The following is a 25607-nucleotide window of genomic DNA, read 5'->3' as shown; positions in this document are numbered from 1 at the left end:
GGTCCCAGTCTCTCCACATTCTCACCAGCATTTCTTGTCCTCTACTTCTTTTATCTTTGCTGTTAATGTTGGTGTGAGATCAAATCTCATTGTTGTTTTGATTTGCATCTCTCTGATGGCTAGAGAACGTGAACATTTCTTCATATGTTTGTTGGCTGCCTGGATCTCCTCCTTGGTGAAGTGTCTGTTCATGTCCAGCGCCCATTTTTAAATTAGGTTATTTGTCTTTTTCTTGTAGAGATGTTGTAGTTTCCTATATTTCTTTTAGAAATAAGTACCTTCTCTGATGTGTCATTGCAAAAAACTTTTTTCATTCTGTGGGTTCCCTTTTTACTCTTTTAGTGAAGTCTTTTGATGCACGTAAGTTTTTAATTTTTAGTATATCCCAATTATCTATTTTGTCTACTTCTGTTTTCTATCTCATTTATTTCTGCTCTAATCTTTATTATTTATTTTATTTTGGTGGCTGTAGTTTCTGTTGGTCTGTTTCTATTTGTTGTAGATACTGTGTTAATGTGTTAATTTTGGTCCTTTCTTCTTTTTGGATGTGTGCATTTATTGCAATAAATTTTCCTCTCAGCACTGCTTTCGCCGTGTCCCAAAGATTTTGTATTTTGTATTTTCATTCTCATTTGTTTCTAGAAACTTTGTGAATTCACGTTTAATTTCTTCTACTATCCCTTCACTTTTCAGCAGGGTGTTATTCAGTTTCCATGTATTTGATTTTATTTCCTTGGTCTTCCTATTGTTGATTTCTAATTTGATAGCATTGTGGTCTGAGAAGATGCTTTGTAGTATTTTGATATTTGTAAATTTATGGAGATTTGTTTTGTGGCCTAAAACATGGTCTATTCTGGAGAATGTTCCATGTGCACTGGAAAAGTATATTGTGTTGTTGTTGGGTGGAAAGCTCTGTACACATGTATCAGGTCCATTTGGCTGATTGTGTTGTTTAGTTCTTCTGTGTCTTTGTCAAGTTTCTTTCTGGTTTTTCTATCCATTTTTGAAAGCGGTGTATTAAAATCACCCACTATTTTTATAGATACATCTATTTCTTCAAATCTATTAGAGTTTGCTTTATATATTTTGGAGCTCTTTCATTGGGAGTATAGATATTTATTATGGTTATGTCATGTTGTTCAATTGTCCCTTGAATCATGAGATAATGTCCATTTTTATCTATTATGCTGGTTTTTGCCTTAAAGTTTATTTTATCAGAGATTAGTACTGCCACTCCTGTTCAGTTTTTTATTGCTATTAGCTTGGTATGTTTGTTTCCATCCTTTGACTTTTAATCTGCTTTTGTCTCTGTGTGAGATATGTCTCTTGCAGACAGCCTATTGAAGAATCTTGTTTTCTTATCCATTCTGCCACCCTCCGCCTCTTAAATGGTGCATTAATCCATTTACATTCAGTGTAATTATTGATAGGTATGGATTAATTGCTGCCAGTATGATTTCTTTTTTTGCATGGTGTTACTGCTTTCTTTGTTGTATGTCTTCCTTTGCTGAGCTCATGCTTTTTGTGTTCTTTCTTGTGAGTTTCCTCATAGTTTTAGTGTTTCCATGTTCTTCTTGGATTTTCATTTTCTTGGTATATTGTGAAGTGTTCATTTTCTTTGAGGTTACCTTACAGTCCATTAAATTTTCCCTACATTTAGTGCAGTCTATTTTATCCTGTAATCTACCTGACCTTCTCACCATCTGGATCTCTGTTTCTATGTGTTTACCTTCTTTTACATTGTATTTATTTTGATCATAGATTGACTGCCCAGATTCTCTGAGTTTGTTCTTATAGTTTTGTTCTTTTCTTGACTCTTCCTTCAGCCAATTTAGTTCTGTGAGGTGCTGCCACGTATGTCAATGTCTGGTTGTTGTCTGTTCTTGTTGGTTCTCAGTCCACAGAACTCCTTTTTAGGGTGTTTTGTCATGCAGAGTTGGCTTTGGCAAAATCCCTTAGCTTCTGTTTATCCTGGAATGTTTTAATTACACCCTCATGTTTGATTGATAGCTTTGCTGGATAAAGGATTCTTGGTTGGCAGTTTTTTTCTTTCAGGGTTTTATATATGTCTCTCCTTTACCTTCTTGCTTACATGGTTTCTGCTGAGATATCCAAGCTTAATCTGACTTGCTTACCTTTGTATATAACAATTATCTTTTCCCTAGCTGCTTTCAGGAGTGTCTCCTTATCTTTGATTTTTGGAGAGCTTGATTATGATATGTCTTGGTGATTTTCTTTTGGGGTCTTATCCTTTCTGGGGTTCATTGAGCTTCTTGAATGTTTTTCTTTTCACTTTTCAGGATGTTAGAGAAATTTTCTTCTAGCAGTTCTTCAACTATTTCCTGGGTGGACTTGTATGATTCTTCTTGTTCTGGAATGCCAATAATTCTTAAGTTATTCCCCTTCATGTGGTCCAACATGAATCTTAGAACTTCTTCAGATTTTTTATTTTCTGTTTGCTCTTCTATCTTAGTGGTATTGAGATATTATTTGTCTTCCAGCTCACTGATTCTGCCTTCCATCTCTTCTGTTCTACTCCTTTGCCCTTTCAATGTATTGTCTATTTCTGATAATCTATTATTGATCATTTGGCCCTCTTTCAGTAAGTTTGAATTGTTTTCAATGCTGTATCTACCTTATTTGATTGTTCCTGTAGTGCTTCCCTGACTTCTTCCTTATTTTTCTCAACTCCACTGTAAAGTGTTTTGAAACATTTTGTAATCACTTTTCTGATCTTCTTAGGTATTTCCAAGGCCTGCCCTCCTTCTAGAATGTAGTCCTGGTCTAACTCTAGGTCATTTGTCTCATGCATTTTATCTTGTTTCTGGACATGTGCTGATATGGTCATCTGCTTGCTTCTTGGACATGTTTGTGTGTATCTGAGGCCTTAATACTTAATTGAGTATGTGTTTTAATATTTTTTATGCTTTCTGATTGCTTCCAGGTAGATGTGATCAGGATGTGGGCTTCCCTCTTCACTCTTCTTATTGCTTAACTCAGATTAACTTTCACAGGTGTTGTCTGCCTCCTTGGTATATGGCATTTAGTATTGGTTCTTGCCTGGATTTTGGTGTTTTATAGAGTGTAATTGTAGCTTGACAATATGGCAGCAGTTGCTGTCTCTTCTTGGGTAATATAGGGAGAGAAAGAGTCCCCCAAAGTTAGACGGGCGATGGTAAAACAGCAAAACAACAACAACAACAAAAACTGGAATGGATACTGTTGTCTATAATCACAGAAAAGGGAGAGGAGGGAGAGAAGAAAAAAAAAATCTGTAGTGGTTAAGGATCAGGCTGTTATCCTCAGGGTCAACAGTTTGAAACTACCAGCTCTTCCATGTGTGAAAGATGAGGCTTTCTGCTCCCGTAAAGATTTACAGCCTCACAAACCCTGTACTGGGTCACTATGAGTCAGAACGGACTCCATGGCACATAACAACAATAATACGAGTATGACTTTAATGTCTTCTTTCAGCTTCTTGCCTTCAAAGCTGCCTGAAAGATTTCAAGATGCCAGTGTTGGTTGTTATGCTGTACTTCAGGATTTAATTTGCAGCCCATTTTGTTTACAAATTCTCTTTCCCGCTTCATGCCCCTTATTCTGGCTTTTCTGTATTAAAAAAAATACAGTTCAGTGCCAGTTCTTGGGCTGAGAGTATCTGTGTGCATGGATGGCAGAAGAACCCACAAGTGGTGAGGGTGGGGATTGTCTACTCGCTCAGGCACCCCCTCTAGTCATCAGAATGGAGATGCATAAACAGTGGGGACCAATGAACAAAACAAAACAAAAAAGAATATCAGAACAAAGCAAAACTAACAAAGTGTACTGTCCACCTTTTCTCTGAGGTTCCCGCAGCATTTTTCCATGGTGTGTCTGCTCCCCTGGTTGGTCTTGCCATTTGGTCTCTCCCAAGTTGATGGCTCCTGGCTGCTGAGCCAGCCAGATTAAAAAGTACACGATTTCTTATTTTGCTACAAGTTCCACTAGTTATAAGCCTTCAAGCCTTTTAAATATTCCTATCTATGTGATTCCAAATTTTGGAGCTCTGCCCTGAATCTGCTTTGCCTGGTATTCTGTGATATTTCTGATGCTGATCCTCACTGCATCTCCATGCTAGCTGCTATCTTCCATATGATTTCTTTTGGCTGTTGTTTCCCTTGGTATTAATTTTGTGATCCAATTTTTCTCCTTTAATCATGATATAGACTGGACTTTATAGCGACTCTAACTTCAACACATATAATTTCTGAGTTATTAATCCCCCACCTGATATAGTTAACAAAAGAATATATGGACTATTTGAGCATCTTTACAATAACATCCTTTAGAATCCACCCACTCTACTCCACCCACCCACCCTCCCCACACACACAAAAAGCCCTTTTAAAGCAATAACTGTAGGTGAAAAACAGTGGAGCAATTTTTAAGTTAAAAAAAAATATATGTCACTCTAAATTGAAGAAAACACTATTTACACAATAGCTACCCAAAAGATGAAATAGGAATAAATATAACTAGAAAACAAAAACAAAAACAAAAAAAAACCTATGCAATGAAAATTACACACTCACAAAACTACTACAGGAAACTAAATGAGAGCTACATAAATGGAAGAATATACTTTTCTCATGGTTAAGAAGTAACAGTGTGGTAGTCAATATTACCCATAGTAATCTACAGATATAATGTATTCCTGACTCAGATTACAACATCATTCTTTAATTAAATGGACAAACTAATAAATATTTTTGTATTGAAAATGAGACAAAGATAAGCAAAGCAAAACAAAAGAGTATCAAAGTGGGAAGTCATACACTTACCAATCTCCAAGCCTACTACTACAAAGCCATAGTAGTCAAAACAACCTGGTATTAGTACAATGACAAACACACAGAGCAATGGAACACAGTTCAGAATTCAGAAGTAAATTCATCTACTTATGGGTAGCTGATCTTTGACAAAGGGCTTAAACTCATTCCACGGTGAAGAGATAGTCTTTTAAACAAATGTTGCTATCAAAACTGTATATCAATTTGCAGAAAAATAAAACAGTGCCCATATATCATACCATATACAAAAATAAATACAACATGGAACAAAGAGTTAAATATAAAACCTAAAATTATATAGGATACCAAAGGAAAACTAGGTACAAACTTGTTATGTGCTGTAGAGTTAGTCCTGTTTCATAGTAACTCTATGCATGTATACAGTGTTTCCAAGGAGTGGCTGGTGAATTTGAACAGTCAACCTTTTGGTTAGCAGTTTGATGTTTATCCTACAGCACCACACCTGGGATAAACTTAGGTACCCTAATAGAGGGCAAAAAATACACTATCAAATGTACATAAAAACACACAAGCAGCAGAAGACTGACTAGATTATTGGAGCTTCTTAAAAGTTAGATACTTATGTGTAATAAAAGAAAGTATTTCACCAAAAGACTACAAAGAGAACCCAACAAACAGACTGAAATTTTAAGTTATATATTGGACAAGGGGATAATCTCTAAAATTTGTAGAAAATCTCAATACCTCATCTACAATAACAAAGGCAGGCTGATTATATAACAGGCATTTCCTTAAAGAAGATAGGCAGCCAACAAACACATGAAGAAATGCTAACTATCATTGTTTTTGTTGTTAAGTGCCATCAAGTTGGTTCCAACTCATAGTGACCCTGTATAAGGTTTCTGAGGAGCAGCTGGTGAATTTGAACCATGAACCTTGCAATTCAAACCAACCTTGTGATCGGTGCCTATCCCACAGTTCTACACTAGTATTCCTAATATCACATTACTAAGAAGAAATTGAAGTCCTATATTTACATTTATTGTTCTTTTGTATGCTCAGAAAAACACTTACAAAAATCAAATTAGAATAAATACCTTCACCAAAAGTATTAATACATTGTTTTGTCCCATCCATACATTTTCCATTCAGACAGATCCATTTGTTTTCTCCACATGCATGTCCATTCTGAATGAACAAGTCTTCTTGACATATTGCAGATGTTCCATTGCAATATTCACAGAGATCACATTCATCGACGGCAGATCTACACACTGCCCCTTTAGCCACGATCTAATAGAGTAGAGCAAATTATATTGAGTAAATTAGACTGCGGAAATATAAGTATGACAAGATTGATAACTTTACTTAATGTGCTTTATATAGAAATAGCTCTTACCTTACAATCTGCACAGCACTCTCCGAAACCACAGTCTGACTCTGCTGTCAGTGTACAGTTCTGAGGATTGCAGCATTTCTGTAACTCAGAAGAAGCACACTCCTGAAACACAAAATAGTTTGAAGTATTTTCTAATTTTTTTCTTGAATAGATATTTTAGTGAGAACAATACATTCTATTGTACTGTAACTTAAGATACATGCTTAAATTACATGCAGAAAACATAAGAAACAAAGCCCATGACTAACTCATTTTTTCATTGGTGAAGTTGATTATATGCTACACCCAGTGTTCTTTACATCCTTAGAGTAAGTTTGTCTAAATTGGTAGTAAGATTTTCTGAGATATTTTAAATGTCAGCAGGGTCACCCATGGTGGACAAGTTTCAGTTGAGCATCTAGACAAATAGAAACCAGTAAGAAGAAGAGACAATCTACTTCCAAATATATCGTCACAGAAAACCTTATGAATAGCAGTGGAACACTGTCAGATGGCACCAGAATATTGACTGTTGAAACATAATAAAAAGCAACAGAATATTATCAGACACAGAGCCAGAAAATGAGCCTCTTAGTGGGGAAGGCACTCAAAATACGACTGGGTAAGAGCTGCTGCCACGAAGTAGAGATGGCTGTGATAACATAATTGGAGTAAAGTTTTCAAGATCCTGATTTGCTGATGTGAATAACTCAAAATGAGGAGAAACAACAGTAATATCTATTAATAATCAGAACATGAAATGTACAAAGGATGAATAAAGAAAATTAGAAGTTGTCAAAAATGAAATGGAATATATAAATTTTGATATCCCAGGCATTGTTTTTGTTAAAAGCCTTAGGGTCAGTTCCAATCCATAGTGACACTACATAGGGTTTCCAAGGAGTATTTGGTGAGCTTGAACCATCGACCTTGTGGTTCAAATCAACTTGGCAGTCCAGTGCATTAACCCACATTACCACACTCCATCCTAGGCATTAGTGAGCTGAAATGGACTGGTATTGGCTATTTTGAATCTGACAATCACATGATTTACTATGCTAGGAATGACAAATTTAAAGGCACTTATCATAAAAAAAAAAAAATCTCAAGATCTGTCTGTGATAGGATGATATCCATTCACCTATAAGGAAGAACAGTTAATAAAACTATTATTCAAATTTATGCACCAACCAATAAAGCTAGTGATGATAAAATCAAAGAATTCTACCAACTTCTTAACAGTCTGAAACTGCTCAAACATGTACTCAAGATGCATTGATAATTACTGGCTATTGGAATGCAAAGGTTGGGAACAAAGAGGAAGGATCAGTCATTGGAAAATATGGCCTAGAAATGATGCTGGAGATTGCATGATAGAATTTTGCAAGATCATTGACTTCTTCCTAGCAAATGCTTTTTTAAACAATATAAAAGACAACTATACACATGGACTTCACCAGATGGAGTACACAGAAATCAAATAGACTATATCTGTGAAAAGAGAGAATGGAAAAGTGCCATATCATCAGCCAAACAAGAAAAGGGGCAGACTGTTGAAATTGCTCACATGCAAGTTCAGGCTCCAGCTGAAAGAAATTAAAACAAATTTTCAAGAGCCAAAATATGACCATGAACATATCCCACCTGAATTTAGAGATCATTTCAAGAATAGATATCAGTCTGCATTTGACACTAATGACGGAAGACCAGAAATGTTGTAGAATGACATCAAGAACATAATTAAAAATGAAAGCAATAGATTACTTATAAGAAATGAAAGAATAAGAAGAAATAAAAACCCAAAATGGAGGTCAGAAGAGACTCTGAAACTTGCCCTCCAGAATAGAAATGCTAAAGCAATTGGAAGAAATAAGGAGATAAAAGAACTGAATGTTGTTAAGTGCCATTTCAATTGGTAGCGACTTATTGTGACCCTGTATAGGGTTTCCAAGAAGCAGCTGATGAGTTCCAACTCCCAACCTTGTGGTTCAAACCAACCTTGCAGTCCAGTGCTTTATCCAACAGTAACACACCAGGACTCAAGAAGACAAAGTGAAATCTTATAGTAAAATGTGCAAAGATTTGGAGTTAGAAAACCAAAAGGGAAGAAGATGCTTAGCATTTCTCAAGCTGAAGGAACTGAAACTCAAGCCTTTACTTGCAATGTGGCTCTGGTAGCGTAGTGGTTACGAGTCGGGCTGCCAACTCAAGGTAAGCAGTTCAAAACTATCAGCGGTTCCACAGGAGAAAGATGAGGTGTTCTACTTCTGTAAAGATTTACAGCCTCAGAAACCCTGTGCAGGGTCATTATGAGTTGGAACTGACTCCACAGTACTTAACAACAACAACAACATGGTCAAATTATTTAATGATGCAGAAAGCATCAAAAGAAGAAGGAAAGAGTACACAGTGCTGTGTCAAAAAGAAATAGTCGATATTCAGTCATTTCAAGATGTAGCATATTGTCAAGAGCCAATGATACTTAAGGAAGAATTCCAAGTTGCAATGAAGTCATTGGCAAAGACTCTGGGAACTTATAGAATACAAATTGAAATATGTCAACAAATAATGCAGCACTGGAGACATTCACCCATCTATGCCATAAATTTGGAAGAAGGCCATGGAGCCATATAATTGGAAGAGTCCATATTTGTGTTCATTCCAAAGAGAGGTGACTCAAGAGAATATGGAAATCATTGGATAATATAATTAATATTGCACACAAATAAAATTTTGCTAAAAGAGAATTCAAAAATGGCTACAGAAGAACATTGACAAGGAGTTGCTACAGGTTCAGTCCATAAGAGGACATGGAAAAAGGGCTATCACTGATGATGTCAGATGGACCTTGCCTGAAACCACAGAATACCAGAAAGATGTTTACCTGGGCTTTATTAACTACACAAAGGCTTTTGATAGTGTGGATCATGACAAACTATGGACGACATTGTGGAGAATGAGTATTCCAGAACACTTAATTGTGCTCACGAGAAATCTGTACATAGACCAAGGGGTAGTAGTTCAAATAGAACCAGGAAATACTGAATGATTTAAAATTTGGAAAGGTATTTTATTCTCTTACCATACTCAATCTATATGTATGCTAAGCAAAGAATTTGAGAGATTGGATTATATGAAGAATAACATGGCATCAAGATTTGAGTAAGACTCATTAATAATCTACTGTATGCACATGATACAGTTTTGCTTGATGAAAGTGGAGAATACTTAAAGTACTTACTGATGAAGATCAAAGACCATACTCTTTGGTATGGGTTGCACTTCAATGTAAATAAAACAAAAATCCACACTACTGGAACAATAAATAGTGGCACTATAGAATAAGCTATAAACCATTAGGTTGGTTTGAACCCCGAGATCAGTGGTTCCTCGGAAACCCTATAGAGAGTCATTATGAGTAGGAACTGATGCAACAACACGTAACAACAAAAAACAAATGGAGTAAAGACTGATGTTTTCAAAGACCTCATTTTGCTCAGATCAGCAATCAACACTCACAGAAACAGTAGTGAAGAAATCAAATGGTGTATTGCATTAGGCAAATCTGCTGCACAAGATCTCTTTAAAGTTCAAGAGCAAAGATGTCAGTCTGAGGACTAAGTGTACCTGACCCAAGCCATGGTGTATGTTCAATAATCTCATATGCATGTGAAAGATGGACAATTAATAAAGACCATAGAAGAATTGTTGCATTTGATTTATGGTGTTGGAAGAGAATATTAAAAGTACCATGGACTGCCAGAACAAACAAATCTCTGTTGGAAGAAGTATAGCCAGAATGCTCCTTAGAAACCTGGATGACCAGACTTCATTTCTCATACTTCAGACGTATTATTAGGAGGATCTGATTCCTGGAGAAAGACATCATGCTTGGTAAAGTGGAAGTTCAGTGAAAAAGAGGAAGACCCTCAACGAGATGGACTGACACAGTAATGGGCTCAAATGTAGCAATGATTGTGAGGTTGGTGTGGGACCAGACAGTGTTTTTTTGTTGTTGTATATGAATCGGGCTGTGAACCTCAAGTTTAGCAGTTTGAAACTACCAGCTGCTCCATGGGAGAAAGATGAGGCTTTCTGCTCCCATAAGGATTTGCAGCCTCGGAAACCCTGTACAGGGTTGCTATGGGTCAGAACCGACTCGACGGCACTTGAAAACAACAGCAACATAAGGTCACTATGAGTCGGTACTGACTTGATGGCACCTAAAAACAACAACACACAAAATGAAGGACCCTACTTGTGAGTATGAAATGCTAACAAAAATTCATTTATATGAGACCGAAAAATCAACAATCACTCTAAAGCAAATATGAGAAGATAGTAGAAAGCAGGGGAACTAAAGTAGGAAACAGAATGTAATGAATGGGAATATTGGCATATTTGAAAAATGTAACTGACATCATTGAACAATTTGTGTAAATATTGTAAAATGGGAACTAATTTCCTTTATAAATCTTTAGAAAAATACAATAAACTGAAAATAAAAGACAGAGACATCAAGAAGATTGCTAAAAATGAGCCACTTGAATATAAACAGAAGTTATGATTTAGCAGTTCTATTCAAGTGACACATTATGAATATACTATATTTCAATAAATCTGTACTTTCTGTACTTTCTATGGCATGTTGGAGGTTTATTTCATTTCTAATTCTTTAATAATCAAGGGGTAGAAGAAAACATTATTTCTGGTCATGACTGAAATTGTCTCTTTCTGTCATTCACTCATATTTTATTATACTCTTTCTGGTATGTTACAGACCTCAGGTATTGGGGTGCTGAGGACCAGTGTCATGAACGAAAATTCCAGCACGGGACCGCACTCCGACCTGCTGGCCAGAGACCCTGGGGGCCCAAGGAAGTAACCTCCGGATGTCCCAGGTCATTGGCTTTTATGAACTCACTGTGGGGCCAGCTCTGTATAATTCTCTTTAGTTCTCTTAATTCACTCTATGCTTCGAACCCCTATAATTGCAGCCTCTGAGAAAATGGTTTCTTAATGTGCCTCCCCTTAATGTCTCCACTGTGTTAGCAGTGTGTAAGGTTCTAAGAACAAATCTCTCTGAGGAACAGATTCTGGCCATGGGGCAAGCTCGTCGAAACTGTTCTTTATCAAATTATTCAGTTATGTTTGATATTAACGTATACATGAACCCTTGATACTCATGGACAAATATTAAAACAAAAAACTGCTCCTAAAGCCGAGGCTGTAAAAAGCTCCAAAAACAAGTTTACTGGGAAGTTTCAAAAGTCAAGTTTCCCCAAGGCTTAGTCCGGGGTTTTGTCCTAAGAATAATAGGTGTCTGCCTGCTCGGATAGCCCCCAGGTGCAAAACCATTCAGCTAGGTGTCTTGCTTTCTCATGCAAATCTCAGTCAGGCAGCCAACACAGCGGGACTCCTCCCAATCCTTTTCACCTTCCCCCATTAGAGATTAGGTGCTATAGGTATGTTAATTAGCCTGGAGAAACCGAGTTGCTGCCCTGGGATTCGAACCTGAAAAGTACCATATAGTAATTTGCTTGAATTTCTGGAAAATTAAGAGTGTTAGATTATCAAGACAATTTGTGATGTATGTTCTAGAATTTGATTCCTGTAAATCCTTGTGTTCTGTGTTGAACCATTAATCACATTTCACTTCTGTAACCCTTCTTAACAAACCCTGCCTTCCTTTGTGTAAAGCTCCTCCCCGAAATAAAATGGAGGCGCGGACCCAAGCCTGCATGCGTTATGGCTTGCAGGCCATGCATTACGACTGGCATGCGAGGCGTTACAGCTGGCAAGGCATGCGTTAAGGTTTGCAGGGCGGTGCTTTACTGTCTGCAGGGGCCACGATGCCGGTAGTCCAGAGTCCACCTGCCAGTGTCGCATCTACTATGGTTCCTAGGTGTTTTTTGTTCTCTCTCATTGCGTCTTTGTGTGTATTCTTTATCTGTCCCTGTAGCTGCCAGATCTCCCTCCTTCGTGACACTGGTATAATTCATTTGTACCTCATATATCTTCATTACAACTGTCTATTATGAGGGCTTATAAAGGTAACAGATACTGAGGAGACCACTGAAGACACAATATATTCATGGACGTATATACAAATACAAACATTTTAACATTTTCTAAATTCCTAGGACTTTGAAATAAGGTTACTTGACAAAAATATTAACAAGTTCTACAAAAGTATTTTGTGGATTTCATTAGCCTTAATATGAATTATAACAAGGTACTCACTGTTCTACACTGGACCTGTAATATTTCCATAATGATTCTGCTAAATAATTTTGCTATTGCCTTGTATGTGGGATTCCAGGGCAAAAAGATATACTACTGAAGAAGGGACTCAATTATAAAACTTATTGGAGCTAAGTTTTAGTCATTAATTTTTCATGGAAAATTTAAGATTATTTACCAACTTAATAAGTGAGACACAATAACAACAATAAAAAAAGAAAAGTAGGTGATTGTGAAAATAAATCCCTAAGAACATATTACCCATCTAGGTATCTAGAGTTATAATTTCTGTGTTGGTGAAGGTAGACATGAATGATTGCAGTAGGGAATACCACTCACTCAGAATCCCAATGCCTTTCTCTTTCATTGCATTCCATTATCTTTAGTTTTTCTACTTTCTGAGGTAACAGTTTTAAAATAATTTCAATATGTTGAAAAACTGGCTTTGCCTGATCATGTATGCTCCAAGTCTGTTTGACCTACATATTGACCTGGGTTAAAATAGTCAAAAGTCACTAGCAAGACTTCTATTTCTTTCATGTCCTATTGTGAAAGATTTATATCAATTTTTTTTCCAAAAGACTGGTCATAGCTTTAAAAGAGATACCAGAGTAGAAAATGCACAAGATAATGTATGTAAATTCAGTAATAAAGTTTTATGACTTTGAAAAGTACTTGTATGGATAATCTACAAATCACTGAACCCATATACTAATATATAAGTGCACTCATTAATTTGATATAATCTCTACAGGCTTTCCTAAATATATGAAACAGCATTTGATAAATTAAAGATAATATCACTGAAATCCTGTAAAATATAACTAATGTTTTATTCTGCCAGTTTATTACTAACCTGCTCAGTTCCACAGTCACACTGTTCTCCCTCTTCCACTTTTCCATTACCACAAGCGGCAGCCTTGTAGGATAGATCTAAATATGGCTGATTTTTAAGACACTGGGATTTAGGATTTGAAATAAAATGTTCAAAATCTTCCATGCTGCAGTTACTAAATATCTTCATACCACTGGAATGACTAAAAATACATAATACTTCAACATTTTTATGTAAGAATTATTTTTTTAAACTGTCTTTGTCTGGAGCAAATCTATTTGAAAGCATTTCATAACAGAACAAATGTTCAATTTTAGTGCCAAACTTCCATCTTGTTACATATAAGATGTTAACTATAATAGACTTTATATTAAAATGGAATCCAGAGGGCAGAGTGGGTAAAATGTTGGACTGCTGATTGAAAGATCAGAGTTTCAAATCCATCCCTCAGGGAAAAGATAATGCAAAAATCACTTGTCACTGAGTAGGATGTTTGTAGATGCCAATCTCTGAATTCTTGTTCCATAAAAGGTAAAAAATAGAATGTATTGCTTTGGAACTCTGTTCACTGGGACACTGAACAGAGTTGTCTTTTATGCTTAAATCTAATTGGGCACTGATATGTCAACAATGACTTTTAAAAAATTATTATAATTAACATAATAAGCAAATCTGTTATTGAAACAAGTTGAGGCTTTCCTTCCTCTATCAGCAAAGCTTAGGAAACACTCATGAAGTCACTGGTATGACCTACAATCCTTATTCATCCTATTTCTTGTGATATCAGAGCCTTCTCTAGATCATTACACATATTGTTATTTGTTATTGAATAGATTACTTCTGTGCCCACTTAATCTTAAAATTCCATGGATCTGAAAATATCCAAATTATGTTAAAGATACTAAAATTCAGTAATAGTCACTGTTTCATGGTCAAACATTCACCTATATAAGCTCCAAGTAGCCCAATATGAGTTGCAACTGAATCCTAGAAATCAGCATTGCAAACCTCCTATTCATAAGTGCCAGAGATTTCCTAATTATAACAAAACAATCTAGCAGGAATGACTTCAATTTTGTTGCATTGTATTAGTTATAATTATACAAAAACAGGGTATCATTTAATACCTGGACTTGCATTATATCATCTCATGACAATGACTTCCTTGTTCACATCAGAATTGATTCAACTCCATAATCATTTCATAAAGGTTTACTTTCGATAGCCACTTCTGGGACAATTAAGTTTCATAATAAGTGTTTCTCTCAAATTGAAATCTCAAATAAGGACTTTAATGTAGGTATTTTTAGAAATTGATTGTGTAATGAGAAGTGAGGGAATGGGGAGAGAAGTATTATGATTTACTGCTGCAGGCAATAAGGCTTGATTATTCAAAACATATGAAAATGAGAGGAAATAAATGACAGAGCTGTCTGTCAGAAAGATGAGTGGCTAAAACATTTATTTACCCACTGGCTCCATTCTTTGACTGAATGATGTTTTCCTTAAATCCTACTTTGGTTCTACTTCTGAAAAATTTCACATTGTCCTCTAAGAACAATGACAAATAACAGCAAACAAATTGATTAGGTCTTTGAAACACAATAAGGACACTGAAAATGGTCTTCTGTGATATGCGACAAGGTAAAACTGATTGAAAGCATCTCTGAAATCAGCAGGTGCCAAGATATCAGGCTGAGTCTATGCAGGATGAAGAGGATTCATCCAGAAGGGGTCATACTAATAAATAATTCCCATATATTTGTATGAGCCTGCAAAGTTGTTTGAACTACAAGGTTGGTGGTTCAAGCTCACCAGCTGCTCCTTGGAAACCCTATACAGGGTCACTATGGGTCGGAATCAACTCGACTGCACTAACAACAACAACATATATTAATCAGTCCTGGTGTGGTGCTGTGGGATAAGTACTGAACTGCTAACTGCAAGGTTGAAACTTCAAATCCATCAGTTGCTCAGAAACCCTATACAGAATTGACTTGATGGCACTTAACAAGAACAAACAAACAAAAAACAATATATTAATCATATGCCTATATTTGACCTATCAAATCAGGCACTAAAATAAAAAATAAATTTGAAAGTAGTCATAGTGGAGAAGGAATGATTAGACCAGATATGAGAAAACAAATGTAACATTTGATTATAAGAGATAATGAGATAGACACAGAGCATGTGCATTCGAATAAATATTTACAGCTGGGAGTCACTGGTCACAACTGATACTCAAGCATTATTAACTATTTTTCATAAAGTAGACTTCTTAAATAAGTAAAATTATCTTCATAAAAACTTTATAAATAATTTAAAAATAAAGCATCTTACACTGCTTCTGGGCTCATTATGCAGACAGTTCTTGGGCACTGACATTTGTCACTGTCATCATAAGGTATTCCCATATTTAGACACAGTAATTGAGCTAGAATAATTGCAAGTGATTCCAGATTTACAGATTTGGGGTGCTGAAAAAAAAAGCATAAAGATACACATGTGCACATGTTTGTATTTAATTTATCTAGTTGGAGAATAATGCAATTATCTTTAAAATTCCCAGAATAGAAAGCAATGAAGGATTCTGATATGTTATCTATTGAAGGACCCTCCATGTATGCCTAATTCACATTGTTACAGTTACCAACATAAGACTACAAGAAATAAAAGCTAAACATTTATGGTAATCTAATTGGAAGATTCAGGTAATTGTATCAGACCAAGAAAACAAATTTCCAGTACAGCTTATTAATATTAATAAGTAACAATAAACACTGCCATTGAGTTGATTCTGACTCATAGGGACCCTAATATAGAGTTTCTGAGACTGTAAATCTATGAGAGCAGAGAACCTCAACTTTATCTCCCAGAGCAGCTGATGAGTTTGAACTGCCAAATTGCTAGATAAGCAAGATATAAAGTGATACCCGGGCTCCTTTGTTGTTATTTTTTGTTAAGGTGCTTTCCTGTAGGTTCTGACTCCTAGGATCAATATGCACAATAGAAAGAAACACTGCCCAGTTCCAAGTCATCCTCACAATCAATGTCATGTTTTGAGCTCAGTGTTGTTGCCACTGTGTCAATCCATCTTCTTGGGAGTAATATCCTTTCTTGCTGATCCCTCAATTTTACAAAGCATAGTATACTTCTCCAGGGACTGGTCCCTCTTGACAGCATATCCAAAATACAAGAGACAGAGTCTTTCATTCATCACTTAAGGAGCATTCTGGCTGTATTTCTTCCAAGAAAGATTTGTTTGTTCTTTTGGCAATACATGATACTTTAAATATTCTAAGAGGTGTTTACCACAAGATTTGCCTAATGGAATACATCATTTGATTTCTAACTGCTACTTCCGTGAGTGTTCATTATGGATCCAAGCAAAATGAATTCTTTGACAACTTCAATTTTTTTTCTCCTTTTTGATGATGTTACATATTTGTCCAGTTATGAAGGCTGTAGTCTTTGATCTTCTTTAGTAAGTGTTTCATGTCCTCTTTCCTTTCAGCAGGCAAGATTGGGTCATCTGTATATTGCAGGTTGTTAATAAGTCTTCCACAAATCTTGAGTCCATGGTCTTCTTCACATACTCCAGCTTCCTGGATTATTTCTGGCACTGTAGGTTAAGCACTGGACTGAAGTATCAGTTTGAGCCACAAAATCGGTGGTTCAAACTCACCAGTAACTCCTTGGAAACCCTATACAGTGTTGCTATGAGTTGGAACCAACTTAACAGCACTTAGCAACAATACAAATTGAAGTATAATGAAAGGATACAACCTGGATGTACAACTTTCTTGACGTAAGTCATTCAGTATACCTCCTAGTATGTGTACAGGTTTCTTATGAGCATGAGCAAGTGTTATGGAATTCCCATTTTTCTCAATGTTATCCATAATTTTCTATAATCCAAATAGTAAAATTCATTTGCATAATCAAGCACAAGTAAACACCTTTCTGGCATTCTCTGCTTACAGCCAAGATTCATCAGATGTCAGCAATGATAACTGTAGCTCCAAGCTCTCTTCTGAATCTGACCTGAATTTTTGGCTACTCCCTGTTGATGTACTACTGAAATTATTTTCAAATTATGTTCAGCAAAAATTTATTTGCATGATATCATTTGATGATTTCCACATTCTGTTTGCTTACCTTTCTTTGGAATGGACACAGATATGGATCTCTTCCAATCGGTTGGCCAGGTAGCTGTATTCCAAATGTCTTGGCATAGAACAGTGAGTGTCTTCAGCACTACATCAGTTCGTTGAAATTTTTCTATTTGTATTCCACTAATTATAGGGGCCTTGTTTTTTGTCAATGCTTTCAATGCAGCTTGGAATCCCTCATTCAATATAATTGAAGTCAGCACCCATGTTCTGAGGTCCCTCTTGAATCATAACCATTTTAACTCCAGCCTGCTCCTGAAGTTTAATAGTTTCACCTCCCTTCCCATTAACTAATCCAGCCTTGCTAGCTGGAATCATGATCTCTTGAACTGCATTCCCAGGTCCATCACCATGATGAAATCCAGGGGCTGGTCATCCTTTCTCAATGGTCCAGTAACCATTTGCTGATTGGACAGATTCAGGTGTCCCAGTTAACATACAAGATCTTTCTGGAAGGCCACCACTATCAGGAGCTATATGTAGCTTGCATCCAGATTCCTGTTGTATACTTGAGATCTGTTCACCTCCTCGGCCAATTATGAATCCAACCATTCCATCTGCTCCATTTATCTGCTCCATTATGGTCAACTCTTTGCTAGTTGTATTTGAAATGCCTTCCAACCTAAGAGGCTCATCTTCTGCTACTGTATATCACAATCTTCTGCTCTTAATTCATAATGCTTTCATCTTCTGGACACTATATCTTACCATGTTCTTCTGCTCTTCATAAGGTTTTCCATGGCTAAGCATTCAGAAGTAGCCCGGCACTACTTTTTCCTAGTCTGTTTAGTCTGGAATCTCTGCTGAAACCTGTCCACCAAAGGTGACTGCTGATATTTCAAATACTGTTGACTTAGTTTCCAGCATCATAGCAACATACAAGCAAATGCATCATGGCAAACTGATAGACAAGTGTTGTTGTTGTTGTTGTTGTTGTTAAGTATCATGGAGTCAGTTCCGACTCATAGTAGCCCTACACAGGGTTTCTGAGGCTGTAAATCTTTACGGGAGCAGAACGCCTCATCTTTCTCCCGTGGAACATCTGGTAGTTTCGAACTGCCGATCTTGAGGTTAGCAGCCTGATTCATAATGACTGAGCTACCGGAGTTAAATCAGATGATTGTCCAATTCAAAACTTTGATATCCTAGGCATTAGTGAGCTGAAATGGACAGGAATCGGTTATTTTTAATTGGAGTCACACCATATGAATGTCCACTTCAAAATGGTCAGTACCTTTCCATTTCAGCTCACGGATGCCTAGAATATCCATCTTTATGTTTTCCATTTTGTTTCTGACAACTTCTAAGTTTCCTACATTCACACTTAATACATTCCATAGTCCTATTACTAACTGATGTTTGCAGCTGCTGCTTCTCAATTTGCGTTGTGCCCCATCATCAAATGATGGCCCCCAAAGCTTTGCTCCACCCATGTCATTAAAGTCAATTCTACTTTGAGATGGCAGCTCATTCCCAGTCTTATTTTGAATGCCTTCCAAGTGGAGAGGCTCATAATTTGACAATATATAAGGCAATGTCAATGGTATCCATGTTTTTCAGTGGCTAACCATTCAGAAGTTATCTGCTTCTTCTTCCTAGTCTGTCTTAAAATGGAAGCTCTGTTGAAATCTGTTGACCATTTTGGGTGCTACTTGTATATAAAGTACCAGTGGAATAGTAGCTTTTAGCATCATGCAACACACAAGCCACCACATTAACATGAATTTGCAGATTAGTTGTGGAGGGCTCCTTTGTTGTTAGATGCCTTTGAGATTGTACAGACTCAAAGTGACCTTATGAACAATAGAACAAAACACTGTCTGGTCCTCTGCCAATCTCACAATCCTTGCTACACTTCAGACCATTGCTGCTTCAATTGTGCCAGTCCATGTCATTGGGGGGGGGAGGTCATCCTGTTTTTCACTGACCCTCTACTTTACCAAATCTGATGTCTTCTCTAGGGTCTGGTCTCTCCTGATAATATGTTCTAATTATGAGAGATGTAGTCTGGCCCTCCTAGCTTCTAAGGAGCATTCTGACTGTATTTCGTCCAACACAATTGGTTTGTTATTTTGGCAGTCCATGGTACTTTTAACATACTCTTCCTACACCATAACTCAAATGCATAAATTCTTCTATTGTCTACCTTATTCACTGTTCAACTTTCACATACATATGAGGCTATTTTCAATATGCAGCTTAGACCTCACAATGACATCTTTGCTCTTAAGCACTTCACAGAGGTTTTGTGCAGCAGATTTGCATAATGCAACATGTCATTTGACTTCTTGACTGCTGCTTCCATGAATGTTGATGGTTGATCCTAGCAAAATGAAATCTTTGAAAACTTGATTTCCATGTATCCTGATGTTACTTATTGGTCCAGTGGTAAGGATTTTTGTTTTCTTTATATTGAGGTGCAACTCATACTGAAGGCTGTAGTCTTTGATCTTTATCAGTAAGTATTTTTAGTCCTTTTTGCTTTCAGTAAACAAGGTTGTATCATCTGCATATTGCAGGTTGATGAGTCTTCCTCCAATCCTGATGCCATGTTCTTCTTCATATAATTCAGTTTCTCAGATGATTTTGCTCAGCATACAGCTAACACAGTAATGTGAACAGGCAAATAAGTTGTGGTGGGCTCTTTTAGTCCTCACAAAAAATGGAGAGGTTTACAGAGACATGCAGATGTACAGTAGTGTTTGGTGCCAAATCATGAATTGTTACTATTGTTAAGTGCCATCAACTCAGTTCCAACTCTTAATGACCGTGTGTAAGGTTTCTAAGGAACAGCTGGTGGGTTTGTACTGTTGACCTCGTGGTTCAAAGTCCAGTGCTGATGTATAGTTCCATGCCAACTGTTTTTGTATAATTTAGTTATTTGGAGACATAATTTCTACAAATGTGTATATTTTCACATTTTATTTTTAATTAATTCATATTGTGTTGCTGTTGTTAGGTTCCATAGAGTCAGTTCTGACTCATAGCCACCCTGTATAGGGTTTTTAAGGAGTGTCTGGTAGTTTTGAATACCCAACCCTGTGATTAGCAGTCCAGTGCTTATCTTACAGTGGCAAACCAGAACTCCATTACAGTTATAACAAATTATTATAAGAGTGTTGCCTTTCAATAGTTGTTTAATCTTGCTTTTCAATATTCAAATCTTTTTATGATTTTTATTTTGCAAAAATGCAATGGTTGTAGCACCTTCTTACATATGTTTTTTCAAAAAACAGGTACTTCTCCCCAAATATATCTAATATCATTTCAATAAATATGCTTCAATATGTGTTTCTAGGCATATATTTCGGCTACTGTCCATTTTCCTCTCTCAATTAAATTCCAATAATTTTCTATTCTGCTTTCTAATTCAGGAGCTAGAAAGATGATGTCAAAGGATTTCTTTGCCTTGATCCAGTATTATCACAATGTCAAAGTGCCTATGATTCAATTGTATGTTTGCCTGTACTTTTGATTTCTGAGACTATCATAAAGTGACTGACCTCTCCTGTAAGCCTAGAATGGCAAACAAATTGAAAATTGTTTTAATTTTAGTACCATCTAGTGCACAGTCCCCACATCTCTTTGTCAAATTGATCAATTTGAGTGTACCATGAGGTTTGTGTTGGTACTTTGATTAATACCACATAAATGAAAAAAAGAAGAGGGAAAGAATGATTGTGACTGAGTATATGACAAAGAAAATGAAGAGTTCCATAGTTATTGTTGTTAGTGTTAAATTCCATTGAGTAAGTTCTGACTCAGTGACTTTCTATAGGGTTTCTGAGGATGTAAATCTTTGCAGGAGCAGAAATGTTAATCTTTCTTCTAGAATAGCTGGTGGGCTTGAACAACCAACCTTATGCTTTGCTGTCCACTGTTACAGAGCAAATAATATTAGCAAAGTTATTACAGATTACCTTGCCTTTAATGAGTCTTTATAATTCTCCCCTTTTTAGAATCAAGATTCCATACATGTCTTGTAAATAAAACTTATTAATATTTCTCAAATTTTCTGAATTTTTCTTCTAAAAATTTATTATTAATTAGCTGTGACTACAGCTGCTGAAGTTCAGGTTTGCTTTACATATTTTTGTGGGGATGGCGTTAGGTACATATTTATTCAGTAAAAATGTAATCATGTATAATAAATTTCTTAAAATTCATATTGATTTTTACCTTAAAGAGTATTTTTCTGATTTATATTAATATTGCTACATCATTTTTTCTTTGGTTGATATTTTCTGATAATTTTGATACTCTGTAATTCAATATTTCTGTGACAATAATTAATGTGGGTTTGAAATTTATAAAAAAAAAACACCTGAAAACTTTTTGTCTTTTGCAATTGAAATTAAAATATTTTAATCTATTTTCATTGTGATATATTTTAAAATATTCATAAAATTTAACTTTGAAGGGTTGTCACAACTTTTAAATAATTGAATTTTATGTGGAATACAAAAATCTTAAGCTTCTTGATGCATATACATGCACACACACAATTATTAATTTTATTCTTATGTAAAATGAGTTACATGTATGTGATGCTTTCAAGATTCTTTGTTTTTGGTGTTGGAAGTGTTCATGCTGGGTTCTCAAGTGAAGCTTATGTACATATATACAAAGAGAGGATTATAGCCAACAAATGGCTCACTCAGTTGAAGAGGCGGGCAAGTTCCAAACCTAGGGGTCAGATGTCAGGCTGCAGGCTCTGACTCATATAACTGCAGGGCTGATGAACCAAGATTGACAGTACAGAGGATAGATAGGCAGGCAAACACATAGGTCAGACAAGTCAGCAAGGTAAGAAGGCAGGCTGCTGAGGATCCCCAGGATTGGCAGGTAATACAGCAGGCCACTGGTTCAAGTTCAAGGAACTGGAGACCAGAGGACAAGCCAAACACAAGAACCAAGCCAGCAGAGAGCAAACAAGCTTTGCTTGAGTGTCTGATAGAGCAGAAGTAGGCCACACACTTGAGGAAACGTCCTTTCAATTGAGAGGCTGCTAATAGCAGACTGCATCATTCATTATATTAGATCTCATAATGGAGATAAATAACTATATCTCATCTACCGAACTACTGAGAATCCTTGCCCAATAAAAAGCAATTTGATGGTAACATGTAGTGGTGTGAAGATTTTTCAATTAATCCCATTTGGCTGAATTCCCTCAGGAAAATGATGAGGTGCTCTGCTCCCATAAAAATTCAGTATCAGAAATCCTACACAGGTTCTCTGTGTGTCAGATTTTGTTCTATGATGGTGTGTTTGTTTTGGAATGGTCATATTCCCTAAGCCAGCTAGCTAGCGTTCCTCGAGCAATATGTGGTAAGAGGATCTGGAGTCCCAGCAAACAGCATTCATTATTTATATAAATACTGTTCTCTAAACTTTATAATGTTCTTAGACCAACAACTTAGCATAATACTCAAAATCTGAGAAAAATCTTTATTGCTACTTGTGTTAATTTAAGACCACAGGGTCAAGTGGAGGATTGCACCTAGAGATCTAATTGCTTGTCCGCCACTCCTGTATCAGTTTGTCACACTGTGATGGCTTGTGTGTTGCTGTGATGCTGGAAATTAAGCCACTAGTATTTTGAATACCAGCATGGTCCACCATGGATGGGTTTCAGCTGAACTTCCATAATAAAACAATATAGGAGAAGGAGAGATGGACTACTTCTCAATGGTTAGTCACTGAAAATCTTATGAATAGCACTGAAACAGTCTCAGATAGCACCATTATATTGAATATTGAAACATGATGAAGAGTACCAGAATATTGTCAGATATAGCATCTGAAGATGAGCCCCTCAGGTTGGAAGACACTCAAAATATGATGGGAGAATTGCAGTCTCCTAAAAGTAGAGTTGACCATGATTACATGAATGCAATAGTCTTCAGGACTTTCATTTGCTGATGGGGCAAAACTCAAATGAGGAGAAACAGCTGGAAAAATCCATTGAGAATTAGAACATGGAATATATAAAGTATGAATCTAGGAAAATTGGAAGTTATCAAAAATGAAGTGGAACACATGGAGATAAATATCTGAGGCATATCTGAGCTGAAATTTACTGGTATTGGCCATTGTGAATCTGCCCATCACAACGTTTATTATTTCAAGAATGTCAGATTGGAGAGGAATGGCATTGCATTAATCAAAAAGAACATTTCAAGGTCTATCTTGCAGTATAATGCTGTTTGTGATAGGATAATATCCATATGCCTACAAGGAAGACCATCTAACCACTATTCAAATTTACACACCAATCTAAAGACAGTGATGATGAAATGAAAGTATTCTACCAACTTCTTCAGTCTGAAATTGATCTAACATGTAATCAAGATGTAGTGATAATTACTGGTGACTGGAGTAAAAAAGTTGGAAACAAAGAAGATGGATCAGTATCTGGAAAATGAGGCTTTGGTGATAGAAATGATGCTGGAGACCACATTATAGAATTTTGCAAGATCAATGACTTCTTCATTTTGCAAATAACTTTTTTAAACAACATAAAATGTGACTATACACACAGACCTTACCAAATGGAATACATAGGAATCAAATTGACTATATTTGTGAGAAAAAACAGTGTAAAAGTTTCACACCATCATCCAAAACAAGGCCAAGGGCAGACTGGAGCAGACTATCAGTTGCTCATGTGCGAGTTCAGGCTAAAGATAAAGAAAATTAAAACAATTCCATGAGAGCCAAAATATGATACTGTGCATATTCTACCTGAATTTAGAGATTATATCAAGAAAACTAGAAGAGTTGTCAGATGATATCATGAATATCATACAGGAAAAGCAAGCATTAAGAAGACAAGGAAGAATAAAAAGACCAAAATAGATGCAGAAAAGACTATGAAACTTGCTCTCCAGCAGAGACACTAAAGCAAATGGATGAAATGAGGAAGTAAAAGAACTGAAAAGAAATTTTCAAAGGACATCTTGAGAACATAAAGTCAAATATTATAATGAAATATGCAAACATTTGGAATTAGAAAACCAAGAGGGAATAACATGCTCAGCATTTCTCAAGCTGAAAGAACTGAGGAAATATTTCAAGCATCAACTTGCAATACAGAAAGATTATTTCTGTGGAATGATGCAGAAAGCATCAAAACAAGATGAAAGGAATACACAGTCATTGTACCAAAAAGAAATGATCTATGTTTAACGATTTCAAGAGGTAGCATATGATCATGAGCCAATGGTACTGAAGGGAGAATTCCAATGCACACTGATGGTATTGACAAAGAACAAGGCTCTGAATATTATTTGAAAAATTTCAACAAACTTATGCATCACTGGAGGAACTTACTCATTTATGCCAAGAAATCTAGAAGACAGCTACATGACAAACTAACTTAAAAATGTCCATATTTGTGCCCATATCAATACACTGATAATTATGGTGAATGATATTTGACAGTTGGTAGCGAAGAGGAAGAATCAATATTGGTTACAGAAATGATGATGGAGGTTACAAGATAGAATTTTTTAAGATCAACAACTTCTTTATTGCAGATACATTTTTGCAATAACATAAAAGGTGACTGACTATACATGTGGACCTTACTGAGTGGAATGCACAGGAATCAAATGGACTGCATCTGTGGGAAGAGACAATGCAGAAGCTCAATATCATCAGTCAAAACAAGGCCATAAAGCTGACTGTGGAATAAAGAATAAATTGTTTATAAGCAAGTTCAGGTTGAAACTAAAAAAAAAAAATTTTAACTAGTCCATGACAGCAAATAAATGAGCTTGGATATATATTACATGAATTTAGAGGCCATCTCAAGAACAGATTTGATGTAATAGAGCATTAGGCAAAAATGACTGAAAATCACAAGAGTTGTGGGAAGAAGACATCAATAACATAATAAATAAAAAAAGAGAAAAGGTCTAAAAAAGACAGGAAAACAAGGAAAGACAAAAATGGGTGTGAGGACAGAGTAGACAGAGATGGGCAACTTGGACATTGGATACCCAAATGGGTAGGGGGTGTTACAGAGGTATCTTTTTGTTGGTCCCTTGCTGTGTGCATACCTCCATTCTGTTGACTATAGGGGTGCCTGAGCTGGCCGATACTCCAGCCCCACCCTCGGTGCATGTGCATAGATCTCCTCCAAATTTAAAGAGACAGTACCCACTTAAAACCAAGCAGCC

General features: G+C 36.2%; 1 protein-coding gene across 1 annotated transcript in view; it reads right to left on the bottom strand.

Moving 5' to 3' along the window:
• Positions 1 to 25607, bottom strand: part of LOC102832469 (disintegrin and metalloproteinase domain-containing protein 2-like) — a 145379-nt gene that overhangs the window by 37448 nt on the left and 82324 nt on the right. Inside the window, exons 11-14 of the mRNA XM_006859990.1 lie at positions 15590 to 15726; positions 13268 to 13448; positions 6190 to 6291; positions 5888 to 6083 (exon numbers count right to left, since the gene is read on the bottom strand). Coding sequence (XP_006860052.1) covers positions 5888 to 6083; positions 6190 to 6291; positions 13268 to 13448; positions 15590 to 15726 — 616 coding nt within the window. The remainder of the gene's footprint in view (positions 1 to 5887; positions 6084 to 6189; positions 6292 to 13267; positions 13449 to 15589; positions 15727 to 25607) is intronic.

Source organism: Chrysochloris asiatica, unplaced genomic scaffold (assembly GCF_000296735.1).
Source record: "Chrysochloris asiatica unplaced genomic scaffold, ChrAsi1.0 scaffold00035, whole genome shotgun sequence".
Classification (NCBI taxonomy): Eukaryota; Metazoa; Chordata; class Mammalia; order Afrosoricida; family Chrysochloridae; genus Chrysochloris; species Chrysochloris asiatica.
The sequence above is the reverse complement of the archived record's forward strand: the minus strand, read 5'-3'. Positions and strand labels throughout refer to the sequence as shown.